This window comes from Euprymna scolopes, chromosome 30 (assembly GCF_053919585.1).
Source record: "Euprymna scolopes isolate OS-2025 chromosome 30, ASM5391958v1, whole genome shotgun sequence".
In the NCBI taxonomy this organism is placed as follows: domain Eukaryota; kingdom Metazoa; phylum Mollusca; class Cephalopoda; order Sepiida; family Sepiolidae; genus Euprymna; species Euprymna scolopes.
In genome coordinates this window covers 46425146-46446816 of record NC_136511.1, presented here as the reverse complement: position 1 = coordinate 46446816, position 21671 = coordinate 46425146, and the positions used below count along the sequence as shown (strand labels likewise).

At 33.0% G+C, this 21671-nt stretch overlaps 1 protein-coding gene across 1 annotated transcript; it reads left to right on the top strand.

Annotated features, from left to right (window-relative positions):
- The first annotated feature begins 1170 nt into the window (after nt 1-1170).
- LOC145254786 (atypical kinase COQ8B, mitochondrial-like) lies at nt 1171-19484 on the top strand. Its single transcript, XM_080113572.1, has 3 exons — nt 1171-1298; nt 7329-7449; nt 17125-19484. The coding sequence occupies exon 3, from the start codon at nt 17176-17178 to the stop codon at nt 19144-19146; it is 1971 nt and encodes a 656-aa protein (XP_079969698.1). The 5' UTR covers nt 1171-1298; nt 7329-7449; nt 17125-17175; the 3' UTR covers nt 19147-19484.
- Nucleotides 19485-21671: the final 2187 nt, after the last annotated feature.

The window sequence follows — 21671 nt, the reverse complement described above, 5'->3', positions numbered from 1 at the left end:
AATAGAATATATTTGTTTTCAAATCTGTTTCTATTTAACCCATAGTTAGGACCCTAACAGGTACTACCATTCCGGGTCAGAGTGAACCTGGGAGCAATGGCAATAAAAGGGTGGTTCCACACTCCCCAAAGCCCGCAAGCTGGGGTCTCACCACTGGATATAGTTTAAGGTCATATCCAGGACCTGATATGTTTAGGGCTTGTGCCTTACCTAAATTATATTAACTGTTGGTGTGGTTCTTGGCTATACACAAAGATGCTATCATTGTTCAAGATGGCCTTTGCCAAGACCAGGGACCATGCCACATGTACCTTACTAGTGTTAAATTGACAACAACTTGCTTGTATTTACATAAAGGATCACATTATTTAGATAACTTTTTTTGTTCATGTGTACGAGCGATGCTCACCCTCTCCTAAATATTTTTATCTTCATCTTTTTTTTTTTTTAGCAGATTATCTAATGGACACTAATCTACTGGATTAAAAAAAAAATGCAAAAAGAAATCAATATTTAAATATTTGCAGGGGTGTTCAGTTTCAGATGCAACGTTCTAGTAAATCGATCACCCAGTTTAGAACCACTCAACGTTTTTAGACCAAATTTCACGAATTTAGCCTTTTTTTTTTTTAAGCAGTTTGGCCTCTACAAATATTTAAATATTGACTTTTTTTGCATTTTATTTTTGCATTTTTAGTTTTATATAATCAACAAAACAACAAATAAATAGAAAAAAGGATTCTTGGCTTTCGAGCCAGGCTCAAAGTGTAGTATCTGTTTTGATGCGGCACTTCATTTTTTTGGTTTCGGTTAGTGGAGGAGAAATCCTTCATGACTGATACATTTTTTTTTTATTTTTGTTACTAACCAGAGTTCCCCTTTTTGGGGAGCTGGTTTCTCCCTCACATGTGTCTAACTCTGCCCTAGTGGGGAGGCAAGTAAACAAAAAACAAATCTGGTAGATTAGTGTCCATTTGATAATAGTCTGCTGAAAATTTGAAAAAAAGACGAAAATAAGAAGTATAGTACGCATGAACCCCTTTTTTTTCACAAATTCCCCCCAAATTTTATTTTATTTATTTATTTTTTTTTTCCATCATGAGATTTAATTCAAACTTATGACGTAGTTTTCGTTCCAGACTGACAAATTCCGAACAACAAAAATAAGGGAGATAACTCTCATTAATTATTACAAGAGTTATCTTGAGTACGTCCGCGTTCAGCAACGATAACTCTTTTTGTCGGGACCTTCCAGTGATCAGGTGCACGTGTTTTTACAGGAATCTCCGCAATTTCTGGTAAATTTAACACTTTCTTTTTGTTTCCTTCTTTCATTGACCCACCCCTTTCACTACCCTCTACGTACCCTAATCCTTTCACTCGGGGGGGGGGGGAATGAAAAGTTTCCGAACCTATTTGATAATTATATAAATTGCGAAGGACTAAAACGGGAGTCTATTGTTTTGAGTTGTTTAATGTTTGTGTCCTTAACATCCGTTCGTTGACCTTTATCGTCTTCACTCAAATGAAAACCGTTTTTTTTTTTTAGAATCCAACCTAATATAAAATTTTAAAAAAGAATAACAAAAAATCTTTATGTGCGTCCTTGTCACGGAACAAAAGTGGCATATTTCAAAAATCACGTAAATTGATCAAGTAGTTTTATTTATAACTAAGAAAATCAAATTTTTATGAGTAAGCAAAAAGGGACTGTCTCTTAAAAAAAAAAGAGGCAGATAAATCCACAATAATAAAAACTTGCCAGATCAGCCTTGTAATGCTACCGATTTCTCATTAATCTTTTTACATCGTTTAAAAATTATTTTATAAAACTACTTGATGAATTTACGTGATTTTTTAAATATATTTCCGTTCCGTGACGGATATGAATGTATGGGCATCATAAAGATTTTTCTGGGTACTTGTGCATTTTAGTACCATGCTGAAATAATAACATTATTTTGGAAGCCATTCTTAACATGGGGAGGAGAGGATGTTTCGTAATTGGCGCTGTTTTACAAATGTATTTCGTGATTAGGTGGAAGCACGGAATACATTTGTAAAAACAATTTAATGAAAATGATTAAAAAAAAAAGAAGAAGATATCATGGAACTTGAATTCAACCTGAAGAATTATTTCAAAATAGCGGGGTTACCAAAAATGCATAAGCACCTTTTTCTGTAGTTTTTTTTTTTTTTTTTTTTAGGTAGAATTCTAAATAAGAACCAAATTTTCTTAAGTACTTTTACAGATCAACCTCGATGGCTAACCTGGTAACGAGTTACAACAGCCGGACGGAAAGCTGCTACAACAAATGAAACACGGGTTCCTGAAAAAGAAAACGCAGAACAATAGCAAAAAAAATAAAAATTAAAAAAAAAAAAAACATACTGATTTATTTAGATCGGATTGTTTTTAAATCATCGGGACGGTTCATCCCTTGCCCTTGGCTACATCCCAATGAAATGTGTCAGTTAAAAAGAAAAACATGAAATGTTTACTTGTGATGGAAAAATATCAACATACACCAATATTTGCGGAAAATAATCTAGTAAATATATATATATATATATATATATATATATATATATATATATATATATATATATATATTAAATGCAATGAAAGATTTTTTGTTGTATTTCAGACATTAGTATTATTCTCTGTTATGTAAGAATTATGTAAGAGGCAATCGTGACATTATGTAAGAAGAGGAATCCAGAAATCTTTAAAAACTTAATTTGTTCTCCTGTAAAAGACATCTCCCTGAACAGCTTTTTCTCACTCACATACCCCTATTCCGAATTCGTAGCAGTGGACCGACATCACTGGACTTTTTTTTTTAATCCCAAAACGGTCATTGACCATGTTTTTTTGTTTTGTTTGTAATGTTTAACATATTTACAACTGATATAGATTATTGCACAATAAAAATAATAAAAACAAAAAATCATTTTTTATAAATAAATTTGGAATTAAATTCCATAATTTACTTAATTATAAAATTTAAAAAGCTATTCTAGCAAATTACCTATAACAATTTAATAAATAAAAATATAAAAAAAACTGAATTTAACTTGAAAATACTATGAAAAAAATAGCTTTTTAAAAATTTAGTAATCAAGTAAAAATAGCAATTTTACTTGATATATAATTCGAAATAAGAAAAATTATTTTTGTTTTGATTTAATTATCTTATTGTGCAATAATTTATATCGGTCGATTACTAAATTTAAAAGGTTATTTTTTGCACAGTATTATGGTTGTCATGTACTTGTTGTCTCCCTGTTTGTACTTTCTTTATTTTTTCTCTCGCTCATGCTCCTTAGAATTCGTATAGAGAAGGGGGGGGGCACCAGTGGACTTTTTTTTTTTTTTTTTTATAAACCAAACACGACATAAACAAAGTTTGGCGCTTCTACAGAATTGGGACAATATTTTGTAGTCGATAAATGGAGTTTTCAGATAAAAAAAAAAAAAAAAAAAAAAACAAAAAAAAAAGCAATGGTTTCAACTGATTTTTTTTTTTTTTTTTTTTTTTGTCAATTCTAGTAAGTTACAAGCTGGAATTGCTGGAATATTACTGAATTATTAAAAAAAATAAAAATAAAACTTGAATCGTGTTAGCAGGTGAAAAATTGCCACCATCTCGTTTAAATCGAAACGGAAAATTACCTCCCTTTTGAATTTTCCTGTGTCTAACGATCGTGTTCATCAAATTCTATTTTTTTATTTTCTTAAATAAATAATTTTCTACCTCATCGATTTTCGTAATTTTAAAAAATACGAGGAATATATAGATACCATTGTTTTCATGTGAAATTCAGTTTTACGATTTTCGAAAGTGCGTCCCAATAGTGTAGGAGCGCCCAAAGTTTCTTTTAAATCTATTTCCTACTGATATAAATTATTGCACAATAAAAATAAAATTCAAACAAAAATCGGTGCTTATAAGATATAGTCGACAAATCAATTTTTAAATATGTCGTTTTCAGCAAAAACAATATTACGTACTTAATTGTCATGTCGAAAATAGTAATATATCAAAAAATTATGAAAATTCGAGTAGAACAACTGCAATTGTGTTTTTAGTAAAAAAAAAAAAAAAAAAAACTATCACTATAGACAACGAAAATTGCACGCCATGAACAAGTAATCTAAAATATTCGTTTCGAGTTATCTCCCCCTGGTGTGAAGCTTTCATTGTATACTTCATAAAGTCTAAGAGAAATACAATTTACCCAATTTTCCATTAAAAAATTACTTTTAACTATAAATAACTTTCTACTCAATGAATTTTTATAAAAAAAATTTTTCCGTTCACCTTCACCCCCATACAAGGCTTATTCCCACTTGGACGTAAGGGGCTACTAATTGGGACCATGTCTAAGATTAACAAGATATTTTTTTACATTACATTTGAACATATTACGTTACATTTGAAATAACATATAAGTACAGTCAGGGAAAGGGGAGCAGGAAGGGAATTCCAAAGACTAGTTGTTCGAGAGAAGAAACTATTAGCGTAGAAAGGTGTTTGGCATTCAGTGAAGGGGTGTGATTTTGCAGCTAAGCGGGTTTGTTGGGGATATGTACATCGAGGGAGCAATTATTTTTAATTTTCATATCTGTTGATGTTGCGGATCACTTGTGAGAGAATTTTGTGGATTCCTTGGGATCTGCGGTTCGCCAGTTGAAAACCACTGGTCTGGAGTATGTGTGTTATGTGGGCGCAAGTTCTATAAATTCATCAGAACACATTCCATTAAAATACTTGTAAAACAGCCATAGACTCTATGGCTGTTTTACAAGTATTTTAATGGAATGTGTTCTGATGAATTTATAGAACTTGCGCCCACATAACACACATCTCTATGATAGAGATACAACATTGCGGCGATGGGGCAGAGGTTGGAGCCTAGTCGACAAAGTGGGACCTATTAGATTGGACACCCTTTTTTGGACCCTAACCAAGAAGGAGAGACTAGTTGTAGATGCACCAGCCCAGATGTGGCAACAATACTCCATGCATGGGCGAATGGTGGCTTTGTAGAGGTACAGGATACTCTTAGGTGTGAGTTGTCTTCTAGCTCAATAGAGGAAGCCCACCTTCCTTGCAGCAGCCTTCGCAATATCCTCAATATATTTGTTACAGTTCATATTTCCTGTGAATGTTAAACCAAGGAGTTTGAAGGAAGAATTCTCAGGTAGGAAGTTATTTGTCATGGATATCAGTAGTTGGAGAAGCTTCTTGTAATTGTTAAAGGAGAGCAGCTTAGTCTGACTAGCATTAAATGTAACCTCCTATTTACGTCTCCATTCCACTATGATCCGGAGGTCATTTTCTAAGGATTCAGCCATTGCCTTAGATTTGTGTCCATCCGTTTTCCTTCAAGCATGTTATAGAGCGTTGTATCATCAGCAAATATACCCATATTAGACACGATATCATCAGGAAGATTATTGCTGAATATCACAAATAATAATGGTCCAATGATCAACCTCTGATGCACTCCTACATTAATGTTAAGCTGCTTAGATTTTGGGATATATTCCTATTTTCAACATGACAATTAAGTATGTAATATTGTTTTTGCTTACGACATATTTAAAAAACAATGATCTCTCGACTCTATCTTAACAAACACCTTTTGTTATTTTAATTTTAATAATTTCATTTGTTATTTTAATTTCAATAATTTCATTTGTTATTTTGATTTCAATAATTTCATTTGTTATTTTGATTTCAATAATTTCATTTGTTATTTTATTTTCAATAATTTCATTTGTTATTTTAATTTCAATAATTTCATTTGTTATTTTCATTTCAATAATTTCATTTGTTATTTTAATTTCAATAATTTCATTTGTTATTTTAATTTCAATAATTTCATTTGTTATTATAATTTCAATAATTTCATTTGTTATTATAATTTCAATAATTTCATTTGTTATTTTAATTTCAATAATTTCATTTGTTATTTTAATTTCAATAATTTCATTTGTTATTTTAATTTCAATAATTTCATTTGTTATTATAATTTCAATAATTTCATTTGTTATTTTAATTTCAATAATTTCATTTGTTATTTTGATTTCAATAATTTCATTTGTTATTTTGATTTCAATAATTTCATTTGTTATTTTGATTTCAATAATTTCATTTGTTATTTTGATTTCAATAATTTCATTTATTTTAATTTCAATAATTTCATTTGTTATTTTAATTTCAATAATTTCATTTGTTATTTTAATTTCAATAATTTCATTTGTTATTTTGATTTCAATAATTTAATTTGTTATTTTAATTTCAATAATTTAATTTGTTATTTTGATTTCAATAATTTAATTTGTTATTTTGATTTCAATAATTTAATTTGTTATTTTGATTTCAATAATTTAATTTGTTATTTTGATTTCAATAATTTAATTTGTTATTTTGATTTCAATAATTTCATTTGTTATTTTAATTTCAATAATTTCATTTGTTATTTTAATTTCAATAATTTCATTTGTTATTTTTATTTCAATAATTTCATTTTTATACTTTCATAAACATACATTTATTATATAAATTCAAATAAAAAACTTTTCTTTCTAAAATAAAATAAAAACATTTTTATAATTTTATAAACAAATTTCTTATAAAATTTCAAATAAAATAAAAACTTATTTTTTAATTTTGTTATTAAAAGTGCAAAAAAAATACTAATTGTGTTATTTTTACTTGTATAATTTTGTTAATTTTTATTGTATTTTTTGTTTTTCCAAAATGTCCTTTTATATTTTACTAGCGGGAGTACCCAGCGTTGCCCGGGTGTTTGGAGGAGGTGTGTGTGGTTTTGGGTAAATCAAAACTCCGGGGGAGGGGGGAGGTTAAAAAAAAGTCTGCCTGACTACTAACACTTTTTTTTTTCTTTTACACCTCCAAACACCTGGGCAACGCCGGGTAACCCCGCTAGTTATTAAATAACTATGAAATAAAATATTGAATAATATGTCGAGAATTGGAAATCAGTTAAATTTTTATTTTGTTTTGATACTTATGCAGAATACGAACCATGCTAGAATAATAGCATTATTTAGAAACTCATTCTTAACATAGGGAGGATAGAATGTTTTGTAATTATTCTGTGCCCTCACCTAACAATTTGATAAACAAGTGATGCTATAAAGGTTAAATTACATTTATTTTCAGAGAAATTCGTTGAAAAACTTTAAGAATTTCGTGAATTGTCTCCCCTTGTTCTGAGTGAATTTTTTTTTTTTTTTTTAATCCAAACATAAAATGCCTGTTGCTAATAATTTTTTTGAAAATTTATTTCAGGTTTTTCATTTGTTGCTGCAACTCTGTGTCAACAGAAAAAGATGCTGGAGATGAAGAATAACAAAGGCAAATGACAAACATCGAAGTTCGGCCCATTGCACTACCATCTCTTTATAAACAGGTATACAAAAAAATGAAATCTTCGAAAAGTAAATTAAGATTTTTGCTTTAGAATTTAGAATTTATTTAAGAGTAACAAACAATAGTTAATTAATAAAATGTCTTTTTTTTCCGAATTAATCGGCAAATATCAGGAAATTTTATTGGATGCTTTACTGACTTGGCAGGCTGAGAGCAGGTTCAAGATGTTACCTTAAATAGTGGTAAGTGAGGGGCACATGTAGAGCCAAGTAAGTTCACAATGGTTGTCAGTCATTAATAGATCAAGGTTGTTTTTTGTTTTTTTTACATTTCCCCTCTACCCACCCCACGCTAATGAAATATCAATAAAACAACTTTTATAGAATTCTATTTTTGCATACAATATATATATATATAGAGAGAGAGAGAGTGAGAGAAGAAAGGGGGTAGTGTCAATGAGAAAGAGAGAAAAGGAAAATAGAAAGTAACGAGAATGAGAAACGTGTAATGATTTTTAGTCTTGGCAGTAATTTCATGTCAGATTCCCCTCTTGTGTCAAAGAACTTGACAGCAAACCGGAAATGACTGTTGCCATATGATGCGCACACATCAGTTTTGCTCACTTCCGGTCATTCACAGGCATCCTATTAAACTCCCAACACAGCCACTAGCACCACCACTTCCACCACGACTACTTCTACTTTTTTTTAGTACATCAATGGCTCAATAGATTTCACACAGACAAATAAAGCCAAATAAAATGGACAGTGTGCAACAGCAAGGATAGCTATACTTTTAGTCTGTTTTTTGTTTAAATTCACTAATTTTATTCTGAAGTATATATATATATATATATATATATATATGTATATATATGTATATATACTTCAGAATAAAATTATCTAACAATCAACTGGTATGGAAACCTGTGACTTACCATGCATCATTCCCTTTTCATTAACTTCCTTTTCGTATATATCCTTTTCATTAACTTCCTTTTCATATATATCCTATTCATTAACTTCCTTAAAAGCTTATGAAAAAATATATGTATATATATATATATATATATATATATATATATATATATATAACTTGAGTTCCTTCAGCCATTATTGAAACCGAAACCAAAACTTATGAAGAAATTCTTGATAAAATTATTTATTAAAAAAAAAAAAAACAACACTGCTATCAAAGACATTCACTTCGGATTTTACCATGCAATTTGGATGTGAATTTTTATATCCTTTTAATTAAATTCCCTTACTCTATGACATTTAAATACTTAAACAACTTTTAATTGTGATTTTCCATGTCTCACTGACTTTAGCAAATAAGGTGTAAACCATTATAACTATTTGCTAATATTTTCTACTCTGAAGAAATGGTAGACATCGAAATCCTATAGGATAAGGAGTTATAATATTTCAAATGTATTTTTGTCTTACATAGAATAATAAAAATTTTTTGATTTGAAATTCAAACATTTCACGTCATAAATTTTTAAATTCATTGAATGACTAAAATTTTATATATATATATATATATATATATATATATATAGTGGAAATGGTAATTAATAAAAACTGAAGAAAGTGCTCAATACTGTTGTAGAGCAAATATGCGTTTTCTTTTTTATTACCATATCTTTCTGTTAAGTTACATTATTGTTTCAGCTACTTGGCCATTTTTTTGGTCGTCTGTAGCTTCCTCAAACTTTTACAGAAATGTTTGCTATTTTGGGATGAAAGAGTGAATGAGGTCAGGGGGGTGTGAGGAGGGCGGAAGAAATAGAGGAAGGGAACAAGGGGGGAAGGTAAGAGGGGGCGCTTGGTATGTTGATAATGTTTTAGTTTTGGGGTTTAAGGAACTTGTGGGGGAGGGTCTGAGAAGTTCATTTCTGGTGTGGCGGAGGGGAAGGGGAATATGTAGGGTTGGGAGGAGGGGGGGTTACTTTAAAATTCGAGTCTTAATGTTAAAGTTTTTGTGCGTCTCGTTGGTGAGATGATTTCTTGGTAAGTATGTCTTGACCTGTTGGGTATTTGCTTATGTTTGGAGGCGGGTGGGGGGTTATGATTTATTTATTTTTAGTTTTTATTTTGTTAATTGTTTGGAGAGGGTTAGCTAGCGGTCGCGGGCACGGGTGCACACATGCGCATGTACACACATATATACTTAAAAGAAACGGTCACATGTACACATATATCCCCACCCTGGCGTGCAAATATATGCACATATGTACGCCTGCATGCGTAGACACCCGCGTTGCTCTCGCTTACGTCAGATTTTCTTTAAGTTGCTAAAATTGGGTACACGTGCGTATCTTATCGCAATAGAAATTAACCCATCGCATGGCGGTGCTGTTTGCCTCCTTAAGGTCTTAGTTTGAGCAATGAGGACCCAATCGGCAGTTTTCCCTAAGGTGGTGCATCGTTTGTACCTCTCCAATATTCAACCATTAAAAATGTCAATCAACTGTTAAAAATGTCAATCAACTGTTAAAAATGTTAATCTACTGTTAAAAATGTTAATCTACTGTTAAAAATGTTAATCTACTGTTAAAAATGCTAATCAACTGTTAAAAAAGTTAATCAACTGTTAAAAATGTCAATCAACTGTTAAAAATGTCAATCAACTGTTAAAAATGTCAATCAACTGTTAAAAATGTTAATCAACTGTTAAAAATGTTAATCAACTGTTAAAAATGTTAATCAACTGTTAAAAATTCTAATCAACTGTTAAAAATGTCAATCAACTGTTAAAAATGCTAATCAACTGTTAAAAATGCTAATCAACTGTTAAAATTGTCAATCAACTGTTAAAATTGTCAATCAACTGTTAAAAATGCTAATCAACTGTTAAAAATGCTAATCAACTGTTAAAAATGTCAATCAACTGTTAAAAATGTCAATCAACTGTTAAAAATGCTAATCAACTGTTAAAAATGCTAATCAACTGTTAAAAATGTCAATCAACTGTTAAAAATGTCAATCAACTGTTAAAAATGTCAATCAACTGTTAAAAATGTCAATCAACTGTTAAAAATGTCAATCAACTGTTAAAAATGCTAATCAACTGTTAAAAATGCTAATCAACTGTTAAAAATGCTAATCAACTGTTAAAAATGCTAATCAACTGTTAAAAATGCTAATCAACTGTTAAAAATGTCAATCAACTGTTAAAAATGTCAATCAACTGTTAAAATTGTCAATCAACTGTTAAAAATGCTAATCAACTGTTAAAAATGCTAATCAACTGTTAAAAATGTCAATCAACTGTTAAAAATGTCAATCAACTGTTAAAAATGCTAATCAACTGTTAAAAATGTCAACCAACTGTTAAAAATGTCAACCAACTGTTAAAAATGTCAATCAACTGTTAAAAATGTCAATCAACTGTTAAAAATGCTAATCAACTGTTAAAAATGCTAATCAACTGTTAAAAATGCTAATCAACTGTTAAAAATGCTAATCAACTGTTAAAAATGTCAATCAACTGTTAAAAATGTCAATCAACTGTTAAAAATGCTAATCAACTGTTAAAAATGCTAATCAACTGTTAAAAATGTCAATCAACTGTTAAAAATGTTGGTGCTTATGCATTATATCTCACCTCATCTCCATCGTCTTTCAGTCGTGTAGATTCGGTTGTGAAGCGTCCTGAAAGACAATGGAGATGAGATGATTAAGCATTACAATTAGACATCAGAAACTGCATTTTAAGTAAAAACACTCTTACGTAATTACGTGTGATGTTGAAATTAATTAACATTCCAAAAATTACAATCGAGTAGAAAAATAATTACAAGAAGAAATAAAATATTTTCCTGGGCAAGACGTTAAACTGCATCCACTGGTGATACCAGATCAAGCTGTCTGAAAAACAGTGAATTCCTGACGAAAATGCACTGAGCATAAATGTTATTGTTTTTCCTTCTCTTTTGCACAACGCAGCCATGTTCTGCAAAGCACAAAAACAACAGCCCCCTTACCCTCTCCCCCTCCTCCTTTTTTCTTTTTCCTCCCCCACTTCCCCACTGGCTCCCTTACTCAAAACACACCAAATAATAACCTCATAAACTTTGCAAGGCTGAAGCAATGAGTAACTATTTAATGATATAAACAACTTGAAGCATAGAACTGTTTTCAGAATTGCTGGATTTGGCATTGAATAACACGAAAAGGGTTGATATGTCCCTTCCCCCCCCCAAAAAAAAAAAAAAAAAATATTTATCAAATAATGCAGTTTTAACGGTTGTCTATTGTGGAGAATATATGACAAACTGATTTATCTCCCTTGTTTTGATTCAACTTCTGCTAGCATGCTACATATATCCAATTATATCCAATAGATACTTTGCCTCCAAGACGACTGCCTGTGTCTGTTTTGCATGATAAACATTATCCCAAATTCTTATACTTTTAAACTCTAGCAAAACTCTCTATATCCTAATGTGTATTCTATACTGTGTTCAGTAAGTTATAATCATCTCTCCTGAAAACTAACCAATTGCTCTTCTTCCAAGCTGTTACAAAATCACATATATTGCACATACTTTTGGAGAGAGGCTTTAGCAGGCTGACCTTTTAAAAATCGATACACACTAAACATCTATAGATCTTTATAGCTAAGGCATGCATTAGCATATATCCTTATCCTATAGCTTAGCTATAAAAATAGATACTTCTTATTAGCCATAGTTTCGTACTTAGATTTAAAGTGATCTATATTAAATCGCAATCTCTATATCTCTCTTTCTCTTAGATAAAAGTAATACAAAAAACTGAGCCGATACTTTTTGTTATGCAAAATACGATTTCGAATTTTAAACAAAAGGCGAAGTTATCTTTCTTCGTTAGAATTTAGGAGAACTTTATTAAGAAATATACTTAATATCTACAATTTCTATATGGTCATATCAGCTGTAAATATGTCCATATTTCTATTTATACTTATTTATACATACTGAATACGCCACAGCTAATACTTTACTTCCAGATATACCTGTACTGAATTGTACTTCAAATCATAGATATGTCGCTATTTTGAATCTATATTAAATAGATACATTTTATTATCCCTTCTATTGTCTTAAATATCCAGAGTTTGGGTATCAAATTTTATTTTAATTCCTAAAATAAATTTAATTATACTTTAACATGTTATCCTATTCCTAAACTAACATATGAACAATATTTTAACCAAATATTAATTCCTCCATCTCAAATACCCCAGTTGCAAATTTAGTTGCTTCCACTGCATGAATTTTTTACTTATCCACCTTCCAGTAACAATGAAATGGAAAGCATAGTAATGTCCTTCTTAATTATTTTGAGGGGTGTAATTTTTCAGTAGATATATAACCTTTAACAACTAACCCATTAACATAAACTATCCATGCAGAGTCGCAGAAATACCTGGTTTAGGACCCAGGCTTAGGATTAACCCTCTCGGTGCTGATGGACCTGTAGATCTTCTCAGGTCATCCGTTTAGGAGAAGGAAAACTCTGAAGCTAAACCTAGGGGAGGGAGGCCTCCTCAGTCCTTGATGACAACTTTCCTAGATCTTGTGACTCAAACAAATTACTGGTTTGCAAACCTAAACTGATTAAGGAGTTTTACCTAAGCTCTGTCTATCGCCCAGCTTTCATATTCCTTCTTAGCCAGGCACAGAGGTGCAATCACAGGAGCTCAACAGAAACACCCAGTAGTCAACCTCATTTTCTGACTAGGGCAATGAACACCATTCCCTGCTTCCGCTACATCCCATCCCCTAAAACTAGGCACTTTGGAGGTACCTGAGTACCATTTATGTCAGTGCAATTGGATTGAGTTGATTTTTGTCTGATAGCTTGAGGTTACTGGATTAGCAGTTTTCTGGCTGCTGTTTCCGCCTGATAGTAGAGGAGCAGCTGCTTCATCATCAGTTGTATAATATCTGGATGGTTGAAGTGCCATGTTACGCATGGAAAGGGACTCTTCACCCATCTCCAGTGGGCTTTCCTGAGGCCACAATCCTGTTCGTGAGGAGTCAGATGATAGTTTACTTGTGTTGCATGTTTGGTATTCTGCACAACCACTTTGTCCAGCACCTTTCGCCATAAACCTGAAACTTTTAAATAAAATAAAATGACAGTTCAATCAAAAATTACGATTAAACCAGGCGTAAACTCAAACAAAACCAATTTGCCTCCTCCTTGGAGGCTTGCATTCACGAACATCCGTGGACTTAGAACTAATTTAGATGATGCTGAATCATTTTTCCTAGCAAACACCTCGGATATCTTAGCATTAAGTGAAACTAACCTACGCTCCTCCATCCCCTCTAACCACTTTAACATGCCTGGTTATCTCCCACTTTGCTCTAAGGACTCAGACAGACATATGCATGGACTTGGAGTCTATATTCGAAACACCCTCCCCCCCTTGACTATAGAAACAAAACTAGAATCAAACGACCAGAGCTTTATGTGCTTTAGACTTAACATGCAACATAACATTAGCTACTTATATTTTCTCTACCACTCTTGTTGCAATATTTTGGGCTTATAATGGGGTATGATCCCACACAGTCGGACGATTCTATTTATAAACGATGCTGCTAAGAACTGACAAATCAAATTAATTCACGTTCTGCTACAAACCAATCAGGAACCAGAATTGCTTCATAAATATTAAACCTTTTCTGGAGCAATTTCACATGTTCTTTCCCGGGTTTCGACACGGTAAGAATATTTTGTTCTGTGGAACTGTCTACTACAAACAAGTCACCTACCAGGACTTGTGTGTAACAGCGAACCATCTGAAACTCAAAATGGCTTACACTTCTACTTGACTCAGGACTGTACCCTAATCAACCAAGTTTCTGAAAGCATAAATATAGCAGTCTCCCTCGATACTAGAGCACAAGTACATGTATTTGGGGACTTTAATTTCCACCACAGTAATTGGCTTAGATTCTCTACTTGCACAGACGCAGCTGGTAGTACAATACCTAGCTTCTCTATATCTCGTTCCATATTGTTTCCCAGATCAACATGCCTCACTTTTAGATCTATTTCTGACCACAGTTCCCAATGATTATGTAACGAATGCCCATAGCCCACTCGGGAATGTTGATCACGCTGTAATAATGGTAGAAATCGCCCTAAATTCTCAACCCAAAAATGAAAAGCTATTGCTCAAAACAAGGTATTATAAGAAGGCTGACTGGAAAGCCATCAAGGATCTCATCAGAGATGCCTCATGGGGAAATATCTTTTCTCTTCCCACTGAACAGTGCGCAAATGAGATCACTGAATGGTTCAAAATGGCAATTGAAGCACATGTTCCTACGCGGAAATTCTATCGCAAACCCCACTCTCCCCAATGATTTACTTTTACTTGTGCAGCTGTCATTGCTCAAAGGCAGCATGCATACCGCAGATTTAACTAAGTCCAGTACAAACAAAAAAAAGTTTATAGAAGCTAGAAGTAATTGTAAGAAAGAAATAACAACAGCTAAGAGAGAATACACTGAAACCACCAGGAAACGTATTGAAGCACAGAAATTAGGAACCCGTGATTTCTGGAAAATCTTCAGCAACGTAGTAAATAATGGGCAATCACCAATTCCCATGAGGTTGTTTGCATGGCAACCAAGAAGGCTAATATAATTGCCAGTCGGTTTGCTTCAAACTCCACATTGGACCCAGCAAACCACTCACTCTCTGATTTTCCTGCCACACTAGATGACCTGAAAATCACACCTGCTCAGGTACATGATATCATAAAAAAACCGACACCTCAAAAGCATGTGGACCTGATTTCATCCCAACTGTGCAATTAAAAAAATGGGTGCCAGTGCAGAGAGTGATCCGCGCTATTTTTTTAAATCGTATTTCCAAGTTTAATTAAAGTTTTATGTTTTTTTTATTCAATTGTAAAGTTGAAGTATAGAATAGGTACAAAACACCCTCCCCTCCCCATGTTAAGAATGGCTTTTTAAATAATAACATTATTATTTACGTCCGGATCACTCTCTGCACTAGTACCAAAAAATGCTTTACTGAGGTTGTTCTATCCATGTTTTACAACAAATGCCTTAACGAATCTTGCTTTCCTGACCACTGGAAAACTGCTTCTGTGCTTTACAAGAATTCTGGCGAGTTTACGGTTTACAAGAATGCTGGTGAAAGAACTGACTCATTGAATTATCGCTCCATTAGCCTCCTCCCGCTTTTCACCAAAAGAGTCCTTAATTAACCAAGCTCTAGCCCATCACCTTACAGCTACTAAACTTCAACCAACTAACAATATAGATTTAGACAAGCCCATTCTACTGCAGATATCCTAACTGTAATCTCTGAACGTATATACCATACACTAGATAAAGCAGAGGAGGGTAGAGTGGTAGCCCTAGGGTTTGGCACGGTGGTTTTCTCAGTAAAATCAGATCATACAGTATCACCGGATGAATACTTAACATAAAATTAAATCCATCTTAGATAAAAGAAGAATCCAGGTTCTCGACAGTCATACATGTAAACAATATGATATAAATGCGGGTGTACCTCAGAGGTCTATCCTTGGACCTTTCTTATTCCTAATATTCATAAATGTGATAAAATTGTCTCTGAGATGGGCATATTTGCTGCTGATATCACACTCTGTAAAAGGCACAAGGGAAAAACAAATTAACACATATCTAAGGAAATGGCAGAAACACAAGAGGAAGACTTCCAATCTGTAGTAAAGTGGGGACAAAAATGGATAATAATGTTTAATGCTGCCAAGACTAAGCTTGTTTCCTTCAATAATTGCAAGAAACCTTCTCAACCATTAATAGCTATGGCTAAAGATTCATTACCTGAAAGTACTTCTTTCAAACTCCTCAGCTTAATGTTCACAGGGAATATGAGTTGGGACAGATACCTTGAGAAGGTGGGCTTTCTCTTCTGTGCTAGAAAGTTACTCACGCCTGAAAGTATCCTGTACCTCTTCAAGGCCACCATTCGCTCATGTATGGGGTATTGTTGTCACATTTGGTGCATCTGCTACTAGTCTCTCTCTCCTGGACAGAGTTCAAAAGAGAGTCACCAACCTGATAGGTCCTGAACTGTCATCTAAGCTTCAGTCTCTGTCCCACTGACGAAATGTTGCATCCCTCTGCCTGTTTTACAAGTGTTTTAATGGTGGATGTTCCGATGAGCTACAAACCCTAGTAACCTTTCGACATAAATATCCTCGACAAACCCGACAAGCAGCAAAATCCCACCCCTACACAGTAGAGATCCCTAGATATAAGAAGGCCTTCCAGGTTCCTGCTTTCCCAACTGTACTGACATGCAGAAGTTCAAGTGTAATATGAACAGATATCTTGCTTCTCAACTCCCTACATAGCATTCCTCCAGCTTATGGCCCCGATAGTAGCCAATTAGCAAATGCCGGATCAATAATAACTAGGGCTATGACAACAGCATATTCTTTTCATTGTTTTGACTTTCGAGTATATATCCGACACAGTTAATCAACCGAGAACCACATCACTATATAAAAGCATATAAGATATCAACGGCTACACACTCGAGAGTCAAAACAATGAAAAGAATATGCTGTTGTCCTAGCCCTTATAACAACTATGTTACGGGCTAAAAAAATCTAGTAATAATAATATTAATAATGATAATAATGACAATCATATATATTGATTATTTTTATTTTCTTTCATTTTCAGTGATGTTGATGTTTGAGTTCCAGTGAAACCACATCCTGCTGTGATCACAGAATGTCGCGTAATACAAGTGAAGTTCTTGGTGTCTACAGGGGGCTTGAATATATTTTCAAAGCTCTAGCTGAAATTCAGACCAAGGAAGTAAAAACTTGTTGGAACAATTCCAGCCTCAAGACGATCTCTGAAAATGCAGCTTCCTGTACGACTCACACTTTACAGACGGCTTCTACAAATGACATATCGGAGAAAGTACTGGATGGTATACGTCGCGCTTCTCAACAAACCTCGTCCATCAAAACTGTCCTCAGTCAGGTGTCCACGGCAATTAACAATTACAAGAATCCAGCCGTTACGGTAGATGAGACATCGGATTTAGAAGATATTTTAGCATCGGATCTTACTGTTGAAGAACTGCTGCTTCAAGATGATAGTCTGCCTGCGACCTCAACCGATCAACCGAGCGGAAAACAAATTCAAGAAACAACTCCGGAATTAATTGTTGAGGTCAAACCAGAACCTGAGACACAGGACACTGTAAATATATTAGAATCACCAGTAGACGCAAAACCAATTGAGCCAACGTCACCACCTGTTCCCCCATTGCGCCACAAACGTATTCCTCCGGAAGTAAAGTACGGAAATTTACCAAAGAAACAGGAATTGTCGAATGTAGCTAAAGAAACTAGAGTACCTGCTTCAAGGTTAGCTCGATTAGTTAGTTATAGTGGACTTGCAGCTGGGCTTGGCATGGGAGCTCTGGCTGAAGTGACCAGACGAACATTAAACAAGAAAACAACAGAACAAACCGTAAGCACTATTTTGGGACCAAGTCCGTTCCTAACAGAAGCAAATATAGAACGAATTGTAAATACGTTATGTCGTGTAAGAGGGGCAGCTCTTAAGCTCGGTCAGATGTTGAGCATTCAGGATAATTCGTTCATCAACCCAGAACTGCAGAAAATATTTGAAAGAGTCCGTCAGAGTGCAGACTTCATGCCAAAATGGCAGATGGAACGAGTGTTGAATATGGAGCTTGGTCTCGACTGGGAAAGCAAAGTGCTTTCCTTTGACAACAAGCCCTTTGCGGCTGCTTCGATTGGTCAAGTTCATCGAGTGAGTTTATTGGATGGAAGTCCCGCGGCTATGAAAATCCAGTACCCGGGAGTTGCTAAAAGTATCGATAGTGACATTAACAATCTCATGTCTGTGATGAAGGTTTGGAACTTTATTCCAAAGGGAGTCTACATCGATAATTTGATCATGGTAGCCAAAAAGGAGCTCTCCTGGGAAGTTGACTATGAAAGAGAAGCTGATTGTGGAACTCGATTCCGTGACCTACTCGCAGAAGACACAGTGTTTGTCATTCCCAAAGTGCATCCAGAATTAAGCACGGCCCGAGTTTTAACGACAGATTACCTCGAAGGTATTCCTATCGACCTGTGCAGTGAAATTGACCAGGAAATCAAAAATTGGCTTGGAGAAAACATCCTTCGTCTTACATTAAAAGAAGTCTTTATCTTTAACTTCATGCAAACGGATCCAAACTGGTCGAACTTCCTTTTTCTCCCAAACACGCAACAAATTGGACTCCTAGATTTCGGTGCAACTCGAGAATTTGATAAAAACTTTGTTGCGAAATATATCAAAGTAATCAAATCAGCTGCTGATCAAAATCGCGAAGGGATCCTTTTCTGGTCACAAAAGCTCGGTTTCCTCACGGGATACGAAACCAAAGTTATGGAAGAGGCCCACGTTGATACAGTGATGATTCTTGGAGAGGCATTCTCTTACGACGGCTTGTTTGATTTTGGTTCTCAAAGCACCACAAACCGTGTCCAAAATCTAATACCTGTAATGGTGAAGCACCGTCTGACACCTCCGCCCGAAGATTCCTATTCTTTGCACAGGAAAATGTCCGGGGCATTTTTGATATGTACAAAACTGAAGTGCCAGATTAACTGCAAAAAATTGTTTGACGAAGTTTGGGAAAATTATAATGTTTTTAATAATTTAGCTGAAGAATGAAAAATGTTAATTTTGTAAATCATGAATTAATACTTTATTTTTAGCTATATTGGTTGATGGATAAGAGTATTAAAATTTACATATATATATATATATATGCGACAATTGGAATTGGGGAAAATGGAACTTTTTGGAGTATTGGAATTGAGGAAAATGGAACTTTTTGGAGTATTGGAATTGTGCATATTTTCCGATGCCATAAACGATTCCTTTAATTATGTTTTTTATTTGATTTTATTTAAAACAAAATCTCACTGCTGGTAGTAATGATAAAATAATAAATATTAAAATATTTATTGATTCTTAACTACTATTAAAACAAAAATCTATCGATCATCCTCCACAAGTTTTTTTTTTTTTTTTTTTTTTTTTTTTTAAATTTGTGAAAATATTTCCACATTCAACATGTATTTTTATGGTAATCAGAAAAAATAACAATGCTATAATTAAATACTTTGAGATTTATAAAGAATTGAAATTGGTGATTATATTAGAATCAGGAATTTTACGGAATCAGTAATAGTATCGGAATCATGAAAAAAAATTGGAGTCATCGCATCCCTGATACACACACACACACACACACACACACACACACACATATTAAATTAAAAAGATGAGGAATAAAAGTTACCTGTTTAGCTTTGAAATGTCATGGCCTAAGGAGGTTCTTTTCCATTTTTCTCTCATTTTTTATCCTTTTTTATCAGATGATTTGATAAAGTTCTATGTAACTTTTATTCCTTATCATTTTAATTTAATTCATGAATTGTTCCTCTTAATTGGGTAGAGCTTCTTCACTGTCTTGAAATGTTTGGTTTACAAAGAAAATTTTTTTTTAGCTCATTTATTTTTCATTCATTTTATTATATATATATATATATATATATACTAGCATGGGTGCCTGGCGTTACTCGGGTGTTTGGAGGTGTATGCTGAGCAAAAAAAAAAAAAACGGTCAATTTTTTTAACTTTGACCCCTATTATGACCCCTTAACATTTATTGTTAGGGCTCAAATCAAGTTATTAAGTTAGATCCATGTCCAAGGAACCTATATCTAAAATTTCAAGTGTTTAAACCCAAAATTATCTGAGGAGTTTGGTAGAGTTCTCAAAGGTCACATCGTTGAACTTTGACCCCTTAACAGCCAAATTCCTGGTAGAAAATCGATTACAAAGATTTTCCCAAATCTCAGTACCCTGTGTATCAAATTTCGAGTCTGTAGACTGAATATTGACAGAGTTATTGCGTAGGAAAATGTACACAGACAGACAAACACATTCACTTTTTTAGATATCTAGATAGATAGATAAATAGATTAAACAAAAATATATACACATACATAAATATATATGGAAACAATTTTGTGTTTACTATAAACTTTTTACACAAATATTATGCAAGGATAAATCATGTAGAATATCTGCATGAATATAATTACACGTAATAGTTAACTAAAGATGACCATCCCATCAGAAAACCGAAAAAACTAATAGGAAATTAATTAAAATGAATGTTTAAAAGAATATGCAAATTAGCTAGATCTTTTGCTAGTGAATGCAATTCCATAAGCCATATATAAGAAAATTGTATTTTCTTATTAAATAAATAGAAAAGAGGGTTTTTGATATGAATATCAGTACACACAAAAGAAAACCAAATTTATAGGAGTATAGATATATATTTCTGTGTAAATGGTCTGTATTCTCTTATATTTCCTTTTTATATATATTATTTAAGAAGCTCAATGTAATTAAAGAGCAGATAATGAATAAATGACAAAAATCTATATTCCAAATTTTATGATGTTGACCATCTTACAATTTATTCCTGATTGATATAATAATTAAGTGATTGATTTTGTGCTACTATCAAGAATTGTGTCAACTGAATTAAAGGATTAAATTGTAAGATGGTCAACATTATGAAATTTGGAATATAGACTTTTGACATTCATTTTATATATATATATATATATATAATTTAATTTTTTTCATACAAACATTGATCGCTACATATGTGCATACATGTTTCTGTAATCACCCGTTATTGGGGAGATTACGTCTTTAGGTCAAGAAATATAACTGCTCTGTGAACTCATTGAGCACTTTTTGGTAGACGCATGTTGTTTCAGTGGATGTACTTCTAGGAAACTAAACTACAATGACATAATATATAAATATGTTCTTTAACAACATTTCCAAAAACATTACGTCGACCCCCCCCCAAAAAAAAAGTAACCTTAAAATCGTCTCCCAGAAATTCAACTTATACACAAGTATATACAGTAATATAGAAATATTTATATTATATTTCTCTTTGTCTGTCTATCTGTTAGTCTGTCTGTCCATTACACTTTCCTTTTTCTCATAATTACTGGACTGATCTAGCTGAAATTTTGTATGGACGTTTGTTATGATAAGGTGCACAGACTAAATATGATATCCATTCGATGTACAATAAGGAATTAGTATTTGAGTTACACTTTTTTTGGGGGGGGAAACTACTGGGCTAATCCGGTTAA